Source organism: Gouania willdenowi, chromosome 10 (assembly GCF_900634775.1).
Source record: "Gouania willdenowi chromosome 10, fGouWil2.1, whole genome shotgun sequence".
Classification (NCBI taxonomy): domain Eukaryota; kingdom Metazoa; phylum Chordata; class Actinopteri; order Blenniiformes; family Gobiesocidae; genus Gouania; species Gouania willdenowi.
In genome coordinates, this window is record NC_041053.1 from 21499234 (window position 1) to 21521035 (window position 21802).

At 38.5% G+C, this 21802-nt stretch overlaps 1 protein-coding gene across 1 annotated transcript; it reads right to left on the reverse strand.

Annotated features, from left to right (window-relative positions):
• Positions 1-2159: 2159 nt before the first annotated feature.
• Positions 2160-16707, reverse strand: neurl1b (neuralized E3 ubiquitin protein ligase 1B). Its single transcript, XM_028460484.1, has 6 exons — positions 16454-16707; positions 8897-9141; positions 8486-8819; positions 5600-6340; positions 3178-3303; positions 2160-2952 (listed from the first exon to the last, which is right to left on the reverse strand). The coding sequence occupies exons 1-6, from the start codon at positions 16482-16484 to the stop codon at positions 2705-2707; spliced, it is 1725 nt and encodes a 574-aa protein (XP_028316285.1). The 5' UTR covers positions 16485-16707; the 3' UTR covers positions 2160-2704.
• Positions 16708-21802: the final 5095 nt, after the last annotated feature.

A 21802-nucleotide genomic window follows, 5' to 3' on the forward strand; every position in this document is an offset into this window, starting at 1 on the left:
CCAGATCAGGGCAGGGAACAAGCCTCTAAGGGTATTCCATCCTAGGTAAGGTATGAACCCTCCATGGGTGACAGGGAGGACAGTGGGCGGAGTCTTTACTACTGTAGTACTCCAATGGTGTCTCTGTGTCTCCCAATAGACCAGTTTGACATCTCACCATGCACTTTGTTGTGGGAGCGGGTCGATTGTCACGGTAACTCAAATATGTATGTGGTAAATAGCAGACTGAAGAGAAATATGAACTATCTGCGATTTCAAGCAGTAGAAAAAACAAGTGTTTACAGTTTCTGGAAAGTGAAAGAATGAACTAGTCGCACTGTCCTATGCTGCCTGTCATTAATAATGTCTGATTGTGGCTTCAAAGCAAGAACAAATGTCAGCTGCTGAACATTTCTTGAAGGATGAGTGGAGGAAAGTTATTGTAAATCAACTTCAGAGAATATTTAACTGAATGGAAAACATAGACACAGAAACCAAATGATGGTGAAGTTAGTTAGGTGATCGCTCTTTTAAGGCGGTAGCTCCTCGTCTCTGGAATGCTCTTCCACACACTCTGCGGATGCTGGACTCTGTGGATGTTTTTAAAAGTCATCTAAAGACCCACTTTTTTATGGAGGCTTTCTTGACTCACTCCTGTTTGTGAATGGACTCTTTTATACATCGTAGCATCATTGTAGTGGACTTTTATATGCATTGTGCCTTTTAACTGTAAATTGTGAAGCGCTTTGTGACCCTGGTCTGAAAAAAGCGCTATATAAATAAACTTTACTTACTTACTTACTTAGTTTGATATGGGTCATTCAGGAATTCAGCTGAAAAAGCTGAATATGGTTGAAATGTTTTTGTAGCAGTGTCCCAATAAACTTTCACTTCCAAGACTATATCAATATTGCTCTTATAATTAGCTGATCCTGATATTGATTCGATACAATATCAACACAAATCATTGGTACTTTTATGACTTTTTTTGTAGTGTGGAATGTTAAAAAAAAGGCTTTATTAATGATTTTTCTCAAACAGAGAACAAGAGTCAGCTACACTGTGTATGAGGAAAACTAACACTTTTATTATTAACCAAAAAAGTTACTTACATTTTAATCTTAAACATAATAATGTTCTACAATTAAATTGAATAAATTAAAAAAATATATATTAAAACACCCCGAATTAGCTATCTATAAAAGCAAGAAAGTTCTGCGTGCGCATGTGTGTTTGTAGAGAAAATTTCTCCCCGACGTGATGTCTGTTCAACCTGAAACTTTGTCAACGGCTTCCACATACTCCAAGTGTGTGCATACGTTATCATTTTAATTTCAACATTACGCCTCCCTATCGGTATTGAGTGCGGTACTTCCGGTTCCGGTTCATGACGTCACTGTGTCGCAGTTTTTTGTTGAAAAAAGAAATCCAAAACATGAAATGTAATTGTTCAAAGTGCAAGATAACCACTAATTTAACTTACATAAGAATATTCTACAAAAATAGAAAAAGTTCTTTAGAAAACACTGAAAATTAACCTCAAAACAAATAAATCCAATAAAAACAAATTATGTATCGTGAGTGTTTAAATCAAGAGATTATAGATGCAGGCTGACATATTCAGATACTTGTTTTTATTTTTGCTGATACTGGACCTATATCTAATCCACCAATATCAGAAATGTGTAATCCCACTACCAAACCAACCACCATGGTTTCAAAATATTTGAACCACTTTTGCCAAATTTTGAGGATTTTTAGTCAGACATCTCAAAGTCTGAGACGCACACAAACACTAACAATACGCAAATCAAGTGTGTTTATTTTTAGTGTTTTTGGTTTATGTAAATCATGTGTTTTGACCCTTTATTTTGTGTTGTCTGATGTTGTCAAACTGCTGTTCATGGCTGTCTTATTGTGTTGTGTTTTTCTTCTCTATTATGCTATACATACGGTATACAGGTATATATACAGTATATATATATATATATATATATATATATATATATATATATATGCTCAAGCTATTTTAAGCAGTTTATTGGACTTGCACGACTTGAATTGCAATAAATAACTAGAAAAATTAGGGTGTTCTAAAACGTTTATCCGGGAGTGTGTATATTAATTTAAAAAATGAAACATAATTAAGTTATTATTGATTAATTGATAGACACAATTGATTCACACGTAGCTCCTTTTTATTTATCTGTGCAAAACCACTCTTTTCTTGTTTTTTACACTTTCAAAGCAAACCTTTAACTCAAACATTTTCCTCAAACACATCAACGCAGCAGTAACTTTGTATCTCTGTATCCTTTTTATCACAAAATTCCTGTATTGTACATGTCGAATATGGCTAGGATTGTTAGCAAGATTATTATGACACTTAAAATCTAAGGCACTAGGAGTCAGAGACAATGGTCATCGCATTCTGCTGAAGCACAAAAATAACCTAAAACAATGAACTTATGGATGAATGTTTACAGCAGGCCTTTGTGTGACACTAAGGAAATCACATTCATCTCTTATTTAATAGTCCATAATACAAGAGCTCCTGGAGACCAATGGAGCAATCAAGCAGCGCTTCCTTAAAGTTCTGAGTATGAAGTGAGTTTCTTCAGATATGGTTAATGATGGGCTCGTAGGCACAATAATGTCCTGCTGATCTCTGATTGGGTAACCATCCTGTCATCCTCTGAGAGGAGGAAACGGGTTTGAAAACCCATCACGGCCGATACGTTTTAATGACGTCCTTGATGGGCCTCCTGCATATGGGGCAGCAGGCGTTCATCTGTCTCTTCAGCTTCAGCCCACAGTCGTTGCACAGACACATGTGTCCACATGTGTAGATCACAGTGTCCACCTCCTGGTCAAAGCATATGGTGCATTCTCCATTTTTCCCAGCAGAGGGCATGTCTGAGGCGGTGAAGAGAGGAGAGGTGGGAGGACTGAGAGGGGAGCTGGGAGCAGTCACTGGGAGAGAGAGAGAAGACAAGATGGGGATGACTTAAAATGGAGCAAACATGGCTGAGCACACAGTGACCAACTGATGAAGATTATTTATGTTCGCTATAACACAATCAACTGTCAGCTTTTATGTAGGCTTAGATGAAACAATAACCAAGCCCCAAAATCATTACAGTTGGAATGTCTGCTGTTAATCCTGACATGAGATCACATTTTATAATCTGAACCTACCCAGGGAGGATTCAGAGGCTGAGGAGGATCTGGTGACACTAAAGGCCAGGTCTGTGTCACTGTCGTCTGCACTGCTGCTCTGAGACGTTGTGGGGGACGTGGAAGGAGGACTGGACTGTAGAGTTCCTGAGAAGAAAGGAGAAATACGTGTAAACAAAGCCCAAATAATGATTAAACTCTTATAGCACATTTACAGAATAGTGAATACACCTTTATTAATCCCCAGAGGGAAAATTCACATTTGCAGCAACACAGTATAAGAGCAGAGAGTCAGAACAAACATAAATGTAAATACTGACACAGGATAGTAGAGCAAAAAAATATAAACATACGTACAGGGTCAGATGGAACAGACATACTGGTAGAGGTGAAAGTAATGGATTACAAATACAGGTGTCATGTACTATATGCGCATATACTACTACCTACTACTACTACTACTACTACTACTGCATTTTTGCTAAAAAAAAATTAATTCATTTTTGTTTTCAAAGTTGACACGTGTTTTGTTTATTGGATTACGTTACCGTGACACCGGTAGTCGCATTACTGTAACTGAGTTGCTTTTATGGGTACTAGTACTTTTTTTGAGTATATTTCTAAATCAGTCATTTTACATGTATTTAAAAGTAAGTTTTAAAAGAAGTAAAGTAATTAATTACATTTCTATACCCAACAGTTACTGAGTAAATTATAATTTTTTTGTTTTAAAATGATCTCAACGGACTTTGTGAAACTACAACAAATGAAACGACCAGACAACAATCAAATCAAACAATCACATCATAGCCGACCAAACAGATTAAACGCAAGATTATTTTTAAAAAAAAGAATTGTACATTTTGAAAAAACTTTTGTTCTATACAGATGAAATTCCAATTTTTAAGTTTATACATATGAGATGTTTACTGTATGCAAGGGAACTGTGGCAAGATTTATTACCAAAAATAAACGTGGGGGTGAAAGTAACTATAGTAACTTTTACTTTGAGTACTATTTAATTGAGCTACTTTTTACTTGTACTTGAGTATTTTATGTACTTGTACTTTAGTATAATTTAAATCAACTACTTGAGTAGGATATACCAGTACTGTATACCTCTGCGTACTGGGTGTGCTTGGGTGGTTTCAGTAGCATACTGAGATTCATCAGTCTAAAGTTAGGGCTGGATTGTCATGAGAACCAGTCATTAAGGGATTTTATTAGTTTTCTTTGTTTATCAGAGAACAAACAAGCTGAGATCAACTCTGAGATGTGAGAGCGTTTTTATGGGAGAAGTGGGACCAAGTGGTCAGAGCTCAGAGTTAAAGTGGCTCACTCATTCATCATCATCTTCAGTGCATTCCTTTGGTCTGGGAAGAAAATATTTAAGGGGGTTGCCTTCAACTCTAATTTATCATATTAGTCGTAAATAAAAAAAAAAGTCTAACATGTCAGGGTCATGCTTGTTGACTTTGTAGCACAAAGCTAAAGGAAGAATGCTGGTCCCAGTCGGATAAACATATCACACTTTAAAAGCTCATTTAGGACTTTTCAACGTAACCGTCTGATTTACGGTTAAAAACAAAACAAAACAAAACTAAGAAAATTAAGAAAACCTTCACCGCCCCACCAGGAAGCAGAGCCTGAAATGTAATGTTTGAAAAAATGATCTCCCTGAAACACAGCCAAACCTAATGAAGTTCAGTGAGCAGTTTAAGAATGATAATAATTCATTTCACAATGATCTTTTATGAAGAGGAAGTGAACAAGCGACACTGTCAGATTTCTTTAGTGAAAAGAAGAGCCCACATTTAGAGGCAAAACAAAGGATTAATTGCCATGAACAAGAAAACACACCCTGACACGAGCCTATAGGGCCTTTAATTTTCCGTTTGAAAATATCCCAAATTTTGTATATCCATTACCGTGTCACATACGTTTAATCATCTTTCCCTGTTTAGATGACTTTAGTGTCTATCAAACTTCCCAAAATTGTACCAAATATGCTAAATAGGGTTAAAAGTGTCAACTACTATTATATTACTATTTAATATGTTTCAGATAGTTCACAAAATCAGGATGTTACGCTGAAATCATGCAAAATTACATTGCAAGAGCGATGTTAGCCACACTGCTAGTCCTTAAGGGAAAAATACCCTGGAAATGTATGATATGGTCCCAAAATATTTTTTGTGAAACCTTCAATTACCGCCAAGTGACGAATCACCCTCAGACAAATCACCCAAAGGAGGATATTGGAGTATGGGTGGGATTAGACATATTTGTCCGTTTGTCACACTTTCTACAGATCATTCAATCACCGTTATCCTGTGAAAAAGAGTGTGTAAATGCATGATGTCTTCCCAAATTGTGCTTTCTAATTACAAAAACAGACATTTTTGTACACACAAATCAAAGTGAGTGATAGAAACTTTCTTACCGAGTATCCTGAGTCTGTTGACAGCCCCGTGCAATGTAAAAAAGGCCCATAACACCTGAGATGAGTCGACACAGAGCAGCCGACCACGCCCCGCTCCGTTCACGGCGTGGTGCACCTCCCCACCACTCATCAGACTGAAGCTGAGCACGTCCCCGGAGCACGGCATGGAGAAGCCTCTGTGCATTACCCAATACTCTTTTCTATCGAGGAGAACCTCTGGGTCGGCTGGCAGGTCACTGGCGTGCAGACTGGCTGGGTCACATGATGTCAACCCAAACGACAGCGCACCGTAATATGGCAGGCCCAGGTGGCCGATCTCCATGTACAAAGTCTCGCCTACGTGCAGCGGTCGGTCGCTGAACACCAGAGTCCGACTGCTGTCCAGAAAATGGATGCAAGCAGCAGAGCGGTCCGCAGAAAGTATCACATCGGAACCGCGCATGTGGTGAAAGTGCAAGTCATTGTCTAACACTGAGGGAAGGCCCCGAGTCACCCGTGGGCCACTGACTCCGGTGGAGGCAGAGGAGGATTGTGTGGAGGAGGAAGAAGTGGAGGAACAGCAGGGGATGAGCTGAGTGTAGGTGTTGAGTTGGAGGTTGGCCATCTTGGCAGCAGCCGCCTGGTTGTTCTCCAGCTGATTGTTGTTGTAATTGGCTGAGTCGTGGCTACTCTGAGGCAGGTAGGCACTAAGACGGGCTGTACTCAGACAGCTGGATCCCACACTCTCAGCAAACGTGCTGTCTGTGGTAGAGAGAAAAAATTACAGAAAATCATGAGACTTAAAGGCGACATATTATTAAAAATCCACTTTTGCAGTCTTTTTGAACACAAATGAGGTAACTTGAGTGTCCACACGGCACACAAAATATGAAATAAATCCATCCAGTCGTTTGTTTGTGGTCTGTCTAAGTCTTCACCAGTAACTCCACTCCCCTCCACTGGTAACTCCACCCATGGACTCCACCCCCAACCTGATGAAAACTTTTGCGAAAGTCTGCCATTGTTTGTCTCGCAAGCGAAGGAGTGATGGCTATCGGTAAAACTAAATACAGAACTGTCCTGCTGCTGGTGCCATGCCTCCACAGTGAGCTTAAACTGTAGTGTAAGCACTATTTGTTCATGCGGAGGTGTACTCCACTCTTGTGGTTTAGCGCATTGGAGAATTATTTCGCCTCGTATCGCTGATCTGACGTGTTTGACACAATGGGACGCAGCGGTTGGAGAAAACAAATGATTATCACATGAAATGCACTATTCCTGTAGTTAGAAAAGCAGAGGAGGAGAAGAAAGTGACTGAGCAGATTAACACTCCATTGAGAGTTTGAATGACTGCTGCTGAGACGGACTCACTTACAGTGTTGTACTGTAATGTGCAGTTTTTTGGCTGAAAACAATAACAAGTGTGTGGATAGCAAAAATCAAATCGCTTTGGTGATCACTGATCTATATATTATATATATATATACAAAATGGGTGGGGCATGGAGGTGGGCTCTCCAGTGATTGGCTCTGGCGCACACGTGGCTACGGAGTGCAGTGATTAGCCACCTATTGGTAAAAGGAAATCATAGGCATTATATTTGCACAGAACATTACAGGAAAGATTGTGATATAATCCTTGAAAATGGTCAGCTACGTCTCAACACTTTAAAATTTCTGCCACATCCCGACATGCAACACACCTCAACGTGCGCCACTTCCCAACATGCGTGTGGTTGCGAAGGCCCGTTCAACGCTGCTTGCAGCTTCAATTATTATTATTATTCCTGACCTAAGTACCGGGAATATATAACTGCACAGAAAGATGTTGGGTATAATCCTATACTAAAATCAATGAACTGTGTCCAAATGCAGAACGAGTAAGCAAAAAACTTGATTGTTCAAATGATGGACAGTCTGTGAGATTATGGGTGTTGAAAGTCATTGACTTCAAGCAGCTACGGGATTCAATGTGTTACAAAGAATTACAGCTGATTGCTACAAAGGTGATGACACTTAAGTGAAAAACCAAAAGAGATTTTTAAAGAGTTAAAATAAAATCTCCTTTGGCAAAGAAATTCCTCACCATTATTCAGTTCAATTGATTCCGAAATCAACGATTTTGTAATAAGTGCTATGCAATGACTGAATGTTGTATTTGGCCCTACTGTATATACATAAATAAAGTTGAAATGAATTGTTTTATTCATTAGGAGGAGCAAACTACCATAGGTTAATGCTGATTTCTGTCTTTCAGTGGTTGAAATAAACAATTCTGGCACAAACAATCACGTTCTGAGTCTGACTTACTATACGTTTTCTTTTTTTACTACAGCATTTTGAGGGATGCGGGAGCAGTTGAATACCCTGGCCCCTAACCAAAACTCAGGGGGACTGCTGTCTTGCCCAAACAAGGCCATAGCTCCTGTCAGACTGAGGATAAACACCCAGTGAGCAGGAGAGGGACCCAACGAGGGGGAGAGAGACATTGCATAAAAAAGAAAGCACGGAAAGGTGAATCATGTGCTTTGTTGATCCAAAAGTTCTTTAGGTCAAACTCAGATCAGATTTGCCAGAGGTTGTTAATAAGCCAAAGCTTTGCATCAGAATAAAAATAGTCCGTTGGCTGTTGGGCTTTTTTAGTGCAGCTGCTCTTTGAACTCCCGAAAGGCTGCTTAAATTAGCGGCGCATATGTTTACATGATCGAAATATAGTACAGGTTTGAGGTTAGTCATGCTTTGCCTACCAGAAAACTGATGGAATGATTCAAGTCAGGGAGCAATCTCAACTTTAGAACTTTGTCGTTGAATACTTTGAAAAAGAGTTTTCTACTACTGTGACAAGTCGCTTTGCCCAACGAATCCAACTTTTTTACAGAGAGCGATTTCAGCTAATGAAAATATTTACCAAGGAGTGTGACTTCTTGAGTGATGCCGTATATATCGATAATGGCCCAAAGTGGACACCCAATGCTGAGGCCACAGTGGAAGAGGATGGGTTCTCCTTCGTTGATGCTGTAGAAAACTCTTCCATGCCGATCCGCCCAAAATGACAACACATTGTCCTTCAAAGCCAGCCTCTCAGGCAAAGCTTTGGCCCAGTAACCTGGTCGTGTCACCAGGTCAGGGCACGCATACTTGGGGATGTCGCTGCCAACCAGTTCACTGGGATCAAAACTGGTGAAGCCAAAGCGCAGCGCTCCGCTCCAGCCATTGTGGACTCCAGTCAAGCGAAGACGCACCTAAACAAAGGACACAAGTAGGATTGTTACTTGAGTTTTTATCTCTGCATCTACAAATAAGACAAATGCAAACAGACCTTCTCATAAAGGTGGACAGGCCGATGGCTGAAGGTGATGCCGTTACAGAAGCTGTTCTTCCGCGTGGCTCGGCGTAGCTGACCGTCCAGCCTGATGTTCTTGCCTTTGGCATGTGGGTGGAATCGAGGCGACTCCACACTGATGCTGAGGGGCTGAGCAGATGTTCTCCTCTCCACACCTGAGCCATTGTTGGGGAGGGTGTAATATTGCCTGCTTGCCACCGGGCGGGGTTGAAGAGTTGTATCTGTGGATGAAGGAACATGGGGGGATTTACAGTGTGAGAAAAGAGCAACAAATAATGATCCAACCAAGATGAGGCCTGACATGGTATGTGGGCAGCGGGTCACTTTTTGTATCTCAGACAAGGTCAAAACAGCAACGTTTGGGACACCAGCTGTTGGAATGAGAGGTGACTGGTGAAGTGAACACTAGGTTGTTTGCAAAAAGCCTCGGGCAGTTGGTGCGGAGGGTAGAGAGCAGTTATATAAAGAAGACCACTCTCACGATCCTTTCCCATAATGATCATGAAGCTTCCCTAAAAAAGAACATTAAATATTCCCTTCAAGATGTAAACAACAGTATAAAAGTAGATAGTCTCAAATTAGTCTTCCAGCCCTATATATTCAGGTGTATTTATATGATTAGAAGTTAAGATTAAATCCATGTGTAAATATTATTGGTAAATATAAAAATCTGTGTTTAGCTTGGGTAAACATAGCACACAATGGTTCACTTCTACTTTTTTTCATTTGCAAGAGAAAGAAAACACACCAAAAAAATCAACAGAAAGCCGACAACAGACATGATAAAGTCCTTGTATTAGTCAAAGGATACGCACACTGCTCCCCTACAGCATAAACAAGCCATGAATTGGCTCTTTCATTTCTTCAGTTATCTTCAGAAGGTGGAAAATGAATCACGCAGTGTCTGTTCAGTATAGGAATGCCCCAAAAACCAGTCTCAGACTTTGAAATAGTTTGTGCAATGGGGGCGAGATCAATGATTTCTTGATGATAAAAGAAAAAAAAAAGTACAAACAGGATGGAATCATGATCTGTAAGGCCAACAGAGAGACTTCCTATCTAAGACATTGTTAGAGGTTCAGACTAGAGTCATGTTTAACTGTAACTGATGGGGAGTAATAAATCAACATATTACATTACATGGCTCTTTACAACACAAGTTGATTTTCACAGAAATGTAACCTGTTGGTAATGTAAAAAAAAAAACTAATAACAATGAGCTCAATTAACCATATTAAGCCTGTTTAGTAGCAGTGTGTCGATACAACTTTTTTCATTTCCGACATGATACAGATATTGTTGCCTTGTGTACTGTTGATACCAATCCAATATCAGCATGAATCATACTTTCATTAGGCTCAAGATCCACTTGTTTAATTTAGCTTTCAGCTAATTATTTATTCATTTTAGGATTGTTGTCTTTCTTGTTTTTATTGCAATCTTTTGTTTGTTGTTTTTATAGTTTTAGGATTGTTATCTTAATTGTTTTTAGGATTGTTATACTTTATACTGTTTTATAGTTTTAGGATTGTTATTTTTCCTGTTTTTATTGATTGTTATCTTTTGTTGGTTTTATTTTTCTTATTAGTTTTAATTTGTGTTTTATCCTTCTTAATTATTGCTGTTGTTTTCTCCCAATGTTTCCACGTAGAGAGCCCTCTGCACTGGGAGCTGAGATGGATCGTGGCCGTGGTGGTGCTACGTCGTGGGCCCTCAGTGCTGGTGAAGGACTCCTGTCTCTTTGCTGCGCTGGGGGCCCTGTGTTTACGTCCGATGGCCCATTGTGATGCTGTCCTCCCTCCAAGATCCTCTGTCCCTGCCAGGTATCATGTGCCATTGTCCTCATCTTAATTCTTTGTGTAGGTTTGTGTAATGTAGTTGGGGTTTCTTGTAGATTGGGGTATTTTTTATTGTATGTAAGGTCTTAAAGGTGTAAAGCACTTTGAATTATATCGTATATATATATGAAAAGCGCTCTATAAATAAAGTTTGATTTGATTATTATTTATTTTGTAGTGACACATGTTAGAAAAGACTAGATCATATGATATTACTCAAACAGAGATCAATAGTTAGTGACAGTAGGTAAGAGAAAAACTAACCAATGGGTGACATAGTATTTCAACTTTAAACATAAGAATGTTCTATAATTCAATTAAATATATATAAGAAAACCCTGAAAAATAACCTCAGTAAATCCAATTAAAACATGTATTTTTCAGAGATGTGAAATGCAGGCCGATAATCTGATTTTTTTTGCTGATATAGAACTAATTTCCGAAACATTAGATTGGGACACCCAGACTGTGGCACAATTTCATTAAGTTTAATAGCCAGCAATGACGTCTAATGAGGGAAAGCCAATGAAACGGAAATTAATCATAAATGGCTAACCTGAGGCGAAAATGTTGAGGGAATGAGTAAACTCTGAAACCGAATTAGGGGAAATTTGGAAACCGAAAGGCATGCTGGAATGATTTCACCCAGATGGGTCACATGATCACCCCAAGCGTGCTGTAAACATATGAGCGCATGCAAATGAGCTGAATGCAAACCACAGGGACATATTTAAAGTTTTATATTCACGTACTTATTGCATTATCTACTGATGGACCCCCCCCCCCCCCCCAGTCACTTCCAAAACCCAGATGTGGCCTATAGGGCCAACAACTCTGCTCATCTTACTTAGGACGTATGTGTTTATGATATACTGTAGATTGGCAGGCGTTCAAAATGAAACTGGAGGTCAGAGGTTCTATTCTTCTGGTTTTACCCTGTGATTTAATTTAAAAACAATAACTCAGTGACATGTCTCACAGTACATTAACTAATCTACTCATTATCGCTGATTATATTATAAACTATGAAGAAGCAACAGAACATCTGTAACATCTCAAAGGATCTGTGTATACAAAATTGGACACAAACCCAGGAAATTTGGCCTCCAAACAAAGTTTAGTTTTTTTTTTTTGTTTTTTTTTTGTGCTCTGACAGAAACCCAACGGCTCTGCAATGTTTCTCATCGAATTACAGACTGGCTTTCCACGACGACGCCTGGTATAGACACTTGTTTGCCATTATTAGATGAAAGGCATAGCACTTGGGGTCATGTAGCAAGGGATAACACACAGCACAGTTATTGTTAGCTCTTGTCGGCACCTCTAAAGCTAAACATTATATAACCTGAAAAAACATACATTATATGTGCTTTCAACACCTTCAAATACCACGCAAGCTGACAGAGATACCTGGAAATGTAATAATTGTTTCAGAATCATTCGAAGTATTTGTATATTCTGCATAATTGCATATTTAAAAGTGTTTTGGGCGGTTTGTTGTCCAAATATTTTTCATAAAATATTCATGACATGGTGGAAAACAACAGGAGGCATTTGTACTAGTATTCAGAATTGAATGTAAAGTAGCTGAACCTAATTATAAGAACAACAGAAAATGACTATCTTCCAAAAATAATGTATAAATTCTAATTTTAAATTACTCTAGGTTACCAAACTGTTTACTTTATAACCTTATAGTTTTATTGGTTTGTTTTCTGCATCATTTTATGTAGAAAAATTAACTTCTAAGACAATTCTGCTCTTTCTACAAAGATTTTATTCAAGCAAAATAACTCCTGCCTGCTTCTTTTTGTGATTTTACTTTTTGAAGCATCTTACAGTGTGAAGCAGCTAATGAGTAGTACCGTAATAGGTTCAAAGGTTTATCTATATTCTTCTCAGAACTACTTTAATGTTGTTGACTTTTTAAATAGCCTATTTGGCCCTTCGTTCAGCAATGAATGCTGCTTTGGTTGTGCCATCTTGTTTCGCTTTCTGTTTGATCTTTGCAAGGTTTCAAGTCAAGAAGTTGGTGAAACTTTTTCAAACAAAGGTGTGAAGTTAACTTTTTAATTTAGACTGTTTAGCCTTTTCTTCACCTCTTCATGCATTGCTGCTTGTTCTTTTGCTTCATTTGTTTGTTTGTTAGTTCATCTGTTTGCTATACGAGCATTGGCATAAAACAGTTTTTGTCTTTTTGTATAATTACTCTTCTCACCAATGGCCACGTGATGAGGAGCTATACTAAATGTAGTAGAAACGTACATTTATGTATGTTACATTAGGTTTAATAGTGATAAAAGTACAGCTGCTGTCACATTTGACCAGGGAGAACATGCAAACCGTACGCGGAAAGTTGCTTGGAGTTTTCAACTAAATAAAGCTGATAGAATGCTGCCTTGTGGGCATGTCGGTCATGCATAAAAGATATAAATCCTAGAGAAACCTCAGATGAATTCACTAAGTCTTCTCGTGTATGCATGAGATGATTAGGAGAGTTGAATGATGACCTTTAAAGTTGCGTGCTGATGTAGAAAATAGACGACTATAAATGACCAATTGTTTTGGGTGAAATGGAGGAGGTGGAATGAAGGAGAGTTATGCAGCATCTCAACAACAATGTTGTGGATTCAATTTTGATCCAGGCTTGTGGTCGCTGTAGTCTGTGGGGGCTTTTCTCTATGCAGTTTGCTTCCCAGCCAAACATCTAAAAATATGTAAGGTTCATTAGTAGGCGTCGGCGAGAATGTATTTGTGAATGGGACTATCAGACGGCCAGGGTTCTGTTTTAGGCCCTGGTGCCGCGCAGACATTTCTGCACCTTGGTCATATTGATGATTGAGCTGGTTTGTGTTCAAAACCAGTTTAAGGAGCACTAAATCGGACACTTTTTTCGTTTTTAGAATGATTTCTTGGTGGGTTTTTTTTTTTTACCAGACAGCGAGGACAGTGATTCGCTTAACACCAGTTTGTTCCTGGTATTCCTCGTTTTCACAGAAGGAAGTAAAAACTACAAAAGTAAAGTACAAACTTGTCTCTGCAACTCCACATCCCACAATGTAATGAGAGAAAATGTCAACAAACGGTGGAGAAGAAAACAAACATTCAAGCTGCAATTTCAACCTTTTTCCTTTCTTTTTGGAGCAAATGGTGATCAATTAATTGATCTACGAGGCATATACTATGATTTGAACTACTACATAATAATCTTGGGTAGCTGCTGTAATGATTTTTCTTTTTGAAATTATTGAGATTTTTGAGGGCTTGTTATTTTTTACCTTTCTATACATATATATATATATATTTTAATTATACAAGCATTCATACACTGAAATAAACGTTAGTTTGCACTGTGGAACCACCTATCGTATAAACCAGGGTTATTAAACTAATTTTAGTTCACGGGCCAATGATGGACCAGTTCGATCGCAAGTGGGTCACAGGTTTAAGGCGGGAAAACGAACAATTTCAACATTAATGTGCCCAAGTTTGCACTTCCAGTTATAAATTAGACATAAAGTATGGAAGGCATCAACAATATCTCAGCAATAAGTGACAGATACTTAAATGTCCTTTGATTTATTTATTTTTTTGACCAATTTTCATTTCATTTGAGGAGATTTTGTGGAATAATTTGAGGAAAAAAAAAAAAAAATCTCTACAACCGAATTATTTGGTAATTTACACAATGATCAATGTTTTTTCAGTCATTTTTACTTTCTCCTGCTGGCCCAATCGGCTGCTAATGAGCCGGATTTGGCCCCCGGGCCTTGAGTTTGACACGTTTGGTGAAAACCCTAGACTGATATACCCTATCTTAACCCTAAATAAGCTAAAATAGGCTCAAACACCTGAAGAAACCCTAATGACGATACTATAGGTGAGTATAGAAGATTGTTAAGGAGTGCATGTTTTTTTATTTAAATAATAAATAACAGCTGCACGAGAGCTGAAACAAAAGAACAAAGGAGCATTAAAAACAAAAGGCTTGAAGTGACACAAAAAAAAACGACGCAATTGCTGCAGACGGATGACCAGCAACGTTTCTGTATCAAAGCTCTAAAAATGACCCTCGCAGTAAAAATACCTGAGACCACAAATGAACCGATTGCTTTGAGAGGTGCATCCATGATGAATTGACACTTAATAGAACATTAAATCAGATGACTGCACAAAATACTCTGACGTTCCAAGGATCACTTGTAAAAACATAAAAACGATGATGTGGATTTGTCAGAGTTAGGATCTTTATTTGCTTTTAAGTGTTCTTTGCACGAGATTCAATTAAAAAATGAAAAAAAAAAAACGAAATCTTTGATCCAGGGTTGAATTAACATGTTTGTTAGCATTATTAGGATGGAATAAAGAGATTTTAAAAATAAATAAAAAATTCCTGCATTAGCACAAGTAGCAGGTTTTGTAGTATATCCATCAGCTTATATAGAAATGGGACCTATAAGGTCCCACTGTACAAATATCCATGTGCCAAATCAGCTGCTCTGGTGGAAACAGCCTCATCATTTAGTGGTGAGTGGGTCTGCTGGGGGCGTGGGACTGTGACAGACTTTAACTCAAAGTGACACGAGGAACCGATTATCAAGAAATGTGCGATGGATGTCATGGCCGAGTGGCTCAGAAGGTGGTGGTGGCATTATGTGATGTCCGAACTATAGTGACAGCTATATGTTAACACTAAGACAATCAAGCTGTGAGAAGCGGATCCCTACCAATGCATTTTTTTTAAATACTCATTTTACCATACATACCAGTATTAGTTCAGGGTCAAAAAATTACTGAATCACCGATCACTTGGTTATAGATGATATCAGGATAATATGTCAAATAAACAAATAAAAGACTGCTAAATAAATTACAAGAAAGAAAGAAAGAAAAAAGGTTTTGGGGAATTCTTACTCAGAAATGCAATAACTGTGTAGATGTTTGGTGATAGAATTGGTGCAACATCAAAGTATCAAAGCAAGGATCAGAATAACACTCACCAATAAAACACAAGATTTCACTTTCTGTCAATTCACATCTGGGGTTATTCTGGACTTTAAAACAACACAGATTTGCTATATATGTTTGACACTGATCTAGATTATGACATATTCTACATTTGTTCATAAATACTGTGCGTTGGAAGCTTTTCTAATGATATTGTGCAACATTAAGATTCAAAGTGAAACCACCATTAACATTAATTTGAAAAAGGTATCATTTGGTTAAAAAATGCAATATTGCAGAACGTGAATACTAAGCGATTGAGTCAAATAGTGATTAGACAATAACAATAATAATAAATAATAAAAAAAAAAAAAAGCTAAACCCTGAGGAGCAGATCCATCACTTTAACACAGTCACTGAGGACAATAATAATTGCCATAATCAGTTATTCATAAATGCTGGGGATCAAATATTCAGCAGTCGCAGGGGAAAATAAAAGAAAAAGGGAAGCATTACAATTAATGACATTACTAATGATGACTGTGTGTGTGTGTGTGTGTGTGTGTGTGTGTGTGTGTGTGTGTGTGTGTGTGTGTGTGTGTGTGTGTGTGTGTGTGTGTGTGTGTGGAATTAACGGTAAAACGCGCTCCGTAGGAATCACGCTCATCTCTCCGTGTGCGCGTGTGTGTGTGTGTGTGAACACTTGAAACGCACCGTTAATAATAAAGGAGAAATAAACCAGTCTCACCCAGTATAGGTTTAGGTGTCGTGTTTCCCATTATATCCCGATATTCCTGCAGGCACCGGCTCACAACTTAATCCCGATGACAGCTCTTCTCTTTCCATCCATGCATCCTCGTCCGCTTCTTCTGCTTGATTCTGAGTATGAGCGCTTTTTTAGATCGCAGTATAATAACGTGCACCTCCCAGTACGGACACGCTTTTGCTTAATGTCAAAGCCCAAAGCCGCAGCGACAGGCGGACACCTCCACCCGGAGCACGCAGCCCCCTCCCCAACCACCCTCCCATACCCACCCTCCCCTCAGCAATGCACGACTTTAAAGACACAGTAATGACTGAGCCTTGATCTGCTCCGAAGCATCAGAACATGCCCAAACATGTGGACTATAGTCTGACTAATCTAACTGTAATACATGTGGTCAACGATTAAAGCGATGACGTTGCTTCCAGGAATGAAAGATGATGTAAAGCCCAGTGGTTTTCAACCTGGGGTCCGAGGGCGAGCCATATAGCTTGGGAAGTCTGTGTATTTTTATTGGCAGTGGCTGCGGGTACGTTAAACGCATCCGTAGACTGCCACTCTATGAATACACAGCGCCCCTCATTGGCCAGTTTAGGTCACGTGATAGGTGCGCCACAAACTTAAAGTTCCGTCATTTGTATTGTAGCTCATATTTATTTTTAGCAACCACGCTAACCCTTTTATTTTAGCCCTATTCCTAACCCTAACCCTAACCTAGCTCTATCCCTAACCGTAAAATGTTTATTTTTGTCAGACATGTATTTTTAAAGGTGGAATTTGCCGTGTTAAACATGTTAAAATGAAAAAAAATGATTTGTCAAATGTGGGATTTAAACCCACGTTACCAAAACCCACGTTAGCGTTTAGTGCGGCGCCTTAAACCACTCGACTATCCCAGCACAGTGGTGACACAGGCACATTACGCTCATGTAGCGAAGCTCCGGAAGCGCTATGGCTACGTTTAACGTACCTCCAAACACTTTCATTTTAATTGGCAGTAGCTATCCGTACGGTTGCCGTATCAATATACCGACATTCTATCCGTTGGCAGCCCCCCTATTTTAGGTCACGTGATTGGTCAGTCATTGGCCAGTTTAGATCATGTGACTAAGACTAAACGTTACCCTAAACCTAACCATAACCCTAAAAATTGTTGCGTGATTGGGTTATAATCTAGCCCTAACCCTAAGACGCTACGTACTTGTACTTCGGTAACCATACCAATAACACCGGGGGTTAATAGACACTTTCATTTTTATTTATTTTTATTTTAAGTAGTTAGCACGTCACCTCACAGAAAGAAGGTTCTGGGTTAAGCCCTGTGGTGGACACTTGGGTCCTTTCTGTGTGGAGTTTGCACGGCTTCCTCCCACAATCCAAAAACATGATTGTCAGGTTAACTGGAGTCTCTAAGTTGCCCATAGGAGTGGATGTGTGTTGTGTGATGGGTTGGTGCCCTGTCCAGGGTGTACCCCCGCCTAATGCCCAATGAGAGCTGGAGATAGGCACTAGCAGACAGATGGCTGTCTCAATGGCTATAAAAGTGTATTGAATAAAAGAGGGTTTTTTTCAAATAAATGTGCAAATACTTTTGTTTATTGGTAGTACATTAAGCACATTTTATGATATATACAATGTTTAAGGAAAAGATCATTCCTAAGGCATTTAGGGGTACAAATGATAGTATATTGTGTTTAATTGACATGAAGATTATGAGGGGGTCCTTGAAAAAAAAACGATCCCCTGTAAGGAGTCCCTGGATCCAAAAAAATTGAAAATCCCTAATCTAGTTTATAGAGCTGCATTTAGGACTATCACGTGTAAATCAATATTGACATCAGATGTGCATGCTATGAATACTTTATGTAGCCTAATATTTTCTACAGAGTCCCCTAAAGGACATGGGGGGAAAATTAGATTGTTGAAAATAAAAACATGTTTTTTTTTAATTTATTTTTTGCGTGATCACGCAAAAAGTATTTTAAACCCGTCTAATTTTTCCGCCATTTCCTCTGAGGGGACTTTGTAATTTTCTTTGGTTCAATCAACACGTTTCTTTTCAAATCATTTAAAAAAAAAAAATATTTCCTTTAATGTAAATTGGAGTATGAATAAAAATGTATCAAAAATGCAATAGACAAAAAAAGGTTAAACAATAATTGTTCAAAAAAAAGTAAAAAAAAAAAAAATGCCTGAAAATAACAAGCTAACAAAGCAGCAGAGATCGCGCCGTCCTATGCATCACAATAAGCGTAAGTGGGAAAACAATAAAACAATATATGGATAATTTCAGCTATAAACTTATGCTAAATTAATGTGTTTCATTTAAATTCAATTCCAGATTAGAGGCTAATTTCTTGTACATTTTTAGTGACAGGAAGTCTACCTTGAATTTGCACTTAGATACAGAATTCTGGATACCTGTACAATTGCATTTTTATGGTATAAAAACATGAAATTGTATTTTTATTACATTTACATTACTTCCTCTAAACTGGTGATGCTATCCAGTATGTGGAGGCCTCTCTACTTGGTGCTACAAACTCTTCATTAGGTCTTTTTTCAGGTCAGACCAGTCACATATACTACTCTATCCAAGAATGTGATGGTGTCACTTGAAGGTCAAAGTGCTCCTGAGGATAGCTTAGCAGCCACTACTGCTAAAGCCTCAAACTTCACTTTTGAGATTTGATCCAAGTAGAACTGATGGAAAACAAAGAACGCGTTAGAAAAAAGTCCTTTTGTAATCAATTACTACCAATACAGCTCAGAATAAAGACATTTATTGTAAAAAAAAAACCCAAAAAAAAACGAGTGAGTTCAGAGATATGGACCCCCGTTTAACTAAAAGGCTGCTCACCATATGAGGAAATCCCCTTTTTGCCCTCCCACAGCCTTGACTGTGGGGCTTTTCTCAAGCTGTTTCCTGTCTTCTGGGCCAGTCTGCACTCTGAGGAGCCAGGGCCAGTACGTTTTGCAAGAATCAGCGAATAGAGATTGAGCATGATGTTTTTGCTTAGAATAGGGATTCAACAAATCCTGCAGATTAAGAGAAGAAATATATTTAAATATATTGTCAAAGTTTAAACAATTGTGAATCAAATTGGTGCAATGTAACGTTTGCACGAAACTGGCTCCACAAAGAGTAAAAAGTGCTGCTGGACCATAGCTGTCAACACGATCACACGGATGATCTAATTCACCTTGAGGGTCAACAAGTCTTGTGAGCAATTCATTTTGGGTGAAGGCAGCCTGGAACTAAATATAACTCAAACAAGACAAAAGCATTTGTTTGTAGCTCCTCGATGCTATTTGTTTTAGCAGGATGTGGTGGCTCCTTACATGTGCTGTGGCTGAACGGCGTTGGGAATGACGTGAAGCAGAAGTGAAAGAGCTGCGACGGCAAACGCAGTTAAAACAGGAAGTGGAATGCGAGTTAGTGATGAGTTGAGTTTTCGCAATCAAGCTTTTGGTGTAAACACAGAGGAGCTGCAGAAACAAGTGCTACTTCTCTCCATGCATGCTGTGCTCCAAGAGCGCACACTAGAGTTTGTTCATGAAAGACAAATGATTGCAGAGCTGATTGAGGAGGATTTTTCAGGTTACTTTCATCAGTGCAGTTACTGAACTCATCATTATGTATCTACAGAGATAAATAGCACCATACTGTGATTAGAAAGCTTTTTGAAATGTCCATCAAAAAAACAGTCTGGTTCTATCAAAGGTTTTATCACTGCAGGTCAGTTCTGATCCAAGCTTGTGCACTCACTAGAAATTATAGTGTGAAATAAAAATGTACATGTACATCCTCATTAGGGCTTTATCTACTCTCAAATGTATTCAGCGTTCAAATCCACTTCCTGTCTAATATAATTTTATAACACTAAAACAAGTCATCTTTTGCTATTAAGGGTGTAGTAGTACTTCTATCGCAGTAGGGGCCGCAAAAAAAAATTGATGGCCTGATCCGAAGGCCACGTTACCAAAATTTGTTGTCATTTAAAATAAAAACCAATTGGAGCATTACACATTACACACATACCATGCTTCTCTGCATCTTTGTTGTCATTTTATATAACTTTCTGACATTTTGTGTGTTATTGGAGTCGTTTTTGCATACATTTTTTGTCATTTTGTGTATTTTACTCTCATTTTGTGTATTTCTGTTGCTATTTTGTATGTATTTTGTATATGTATGGGTTAGATTGTAATTGGTGAGTGGAGTTTAATTGGGTTTGGTTGGAGGAAATAAGGCAGTAATGTTCAACTGCATCAGTGAGCCGACACCAGCATCTGCATTTGTTTGAAAGTGAACTAAATTACCAACAATTTAAACAGTTTGTTTTAGGGCTGGGCGGTATACCGGTTCATACCGAATACCGGTATATATTTTTGTTGTGATATGAATTTTCAATATACCGCCGTACCGGTGTATTTGATTACACAACTTTGGGAACGCGACACTGCGCCGCGTTTCAGACCGGACCCTTTTCAACGTTGCACTTCTAAATAGGAAAATAAACAGTAGCGCTCTGGTGTTAGTTACGGTGTAAATCATACGTATAAATGGATCAGAAAGACACAATAGAAAGCTTTGAAGCTGCATGTGAGCATGTGCCTGCATGCGCATGCCTCTGCTACAGGAGAACAACACTCACGGACACAGAGGCAGGGTTAGCTTAGCATGTCGGCAGTTTGGCAGTAATACACGAAAAAAAGAGAGCAAAGGATTGCAATTTGTAATTCCTATAATGCTGAAATAAGTCCTGGTGGAGCTGCAAACAAAACGCTACCTTATTCACCATAAGAAACCACCACACCACTGAGTATGCCACATTTAATGCTAGAAATCAAGCTAATGCTAAAGCTAGGTTAACGCGCCAAAGAGCCATTGGGCTGCTGTTGCAAACTTGTATTACTACTAGTGTGGAATTATTCTATATGATAATATTCACTCATCATGACAGTAAAATAGACCATCCTAAGTCAGTCTACTGCAGTAATTCATCTCTTAACCAGTAGAAAATGCTGTGAACACCTGATTATGAATGGAAAAAAAAATACCGTCAAATACCGTGATATACATTTTTGGTCATACCACCCAGCCCTAGTTTCTTTAAATGGTTTATATGTTTTTGGAATTATAGGAAATGCACTTACAAAACTGCTGTGAACTGCCATAATCTGAAAACTAGTAATGACAAGTTTGGTTTTGCTGAATTAAACTGAGTTTGTAAATATTTACAAGCCTTTGTTTTTTTATTCTATTTTTTTTAGAAAATTTTGACTTGACTCTCACTAATCCAGTGTACATGATCTAATTTTCTTAATCCA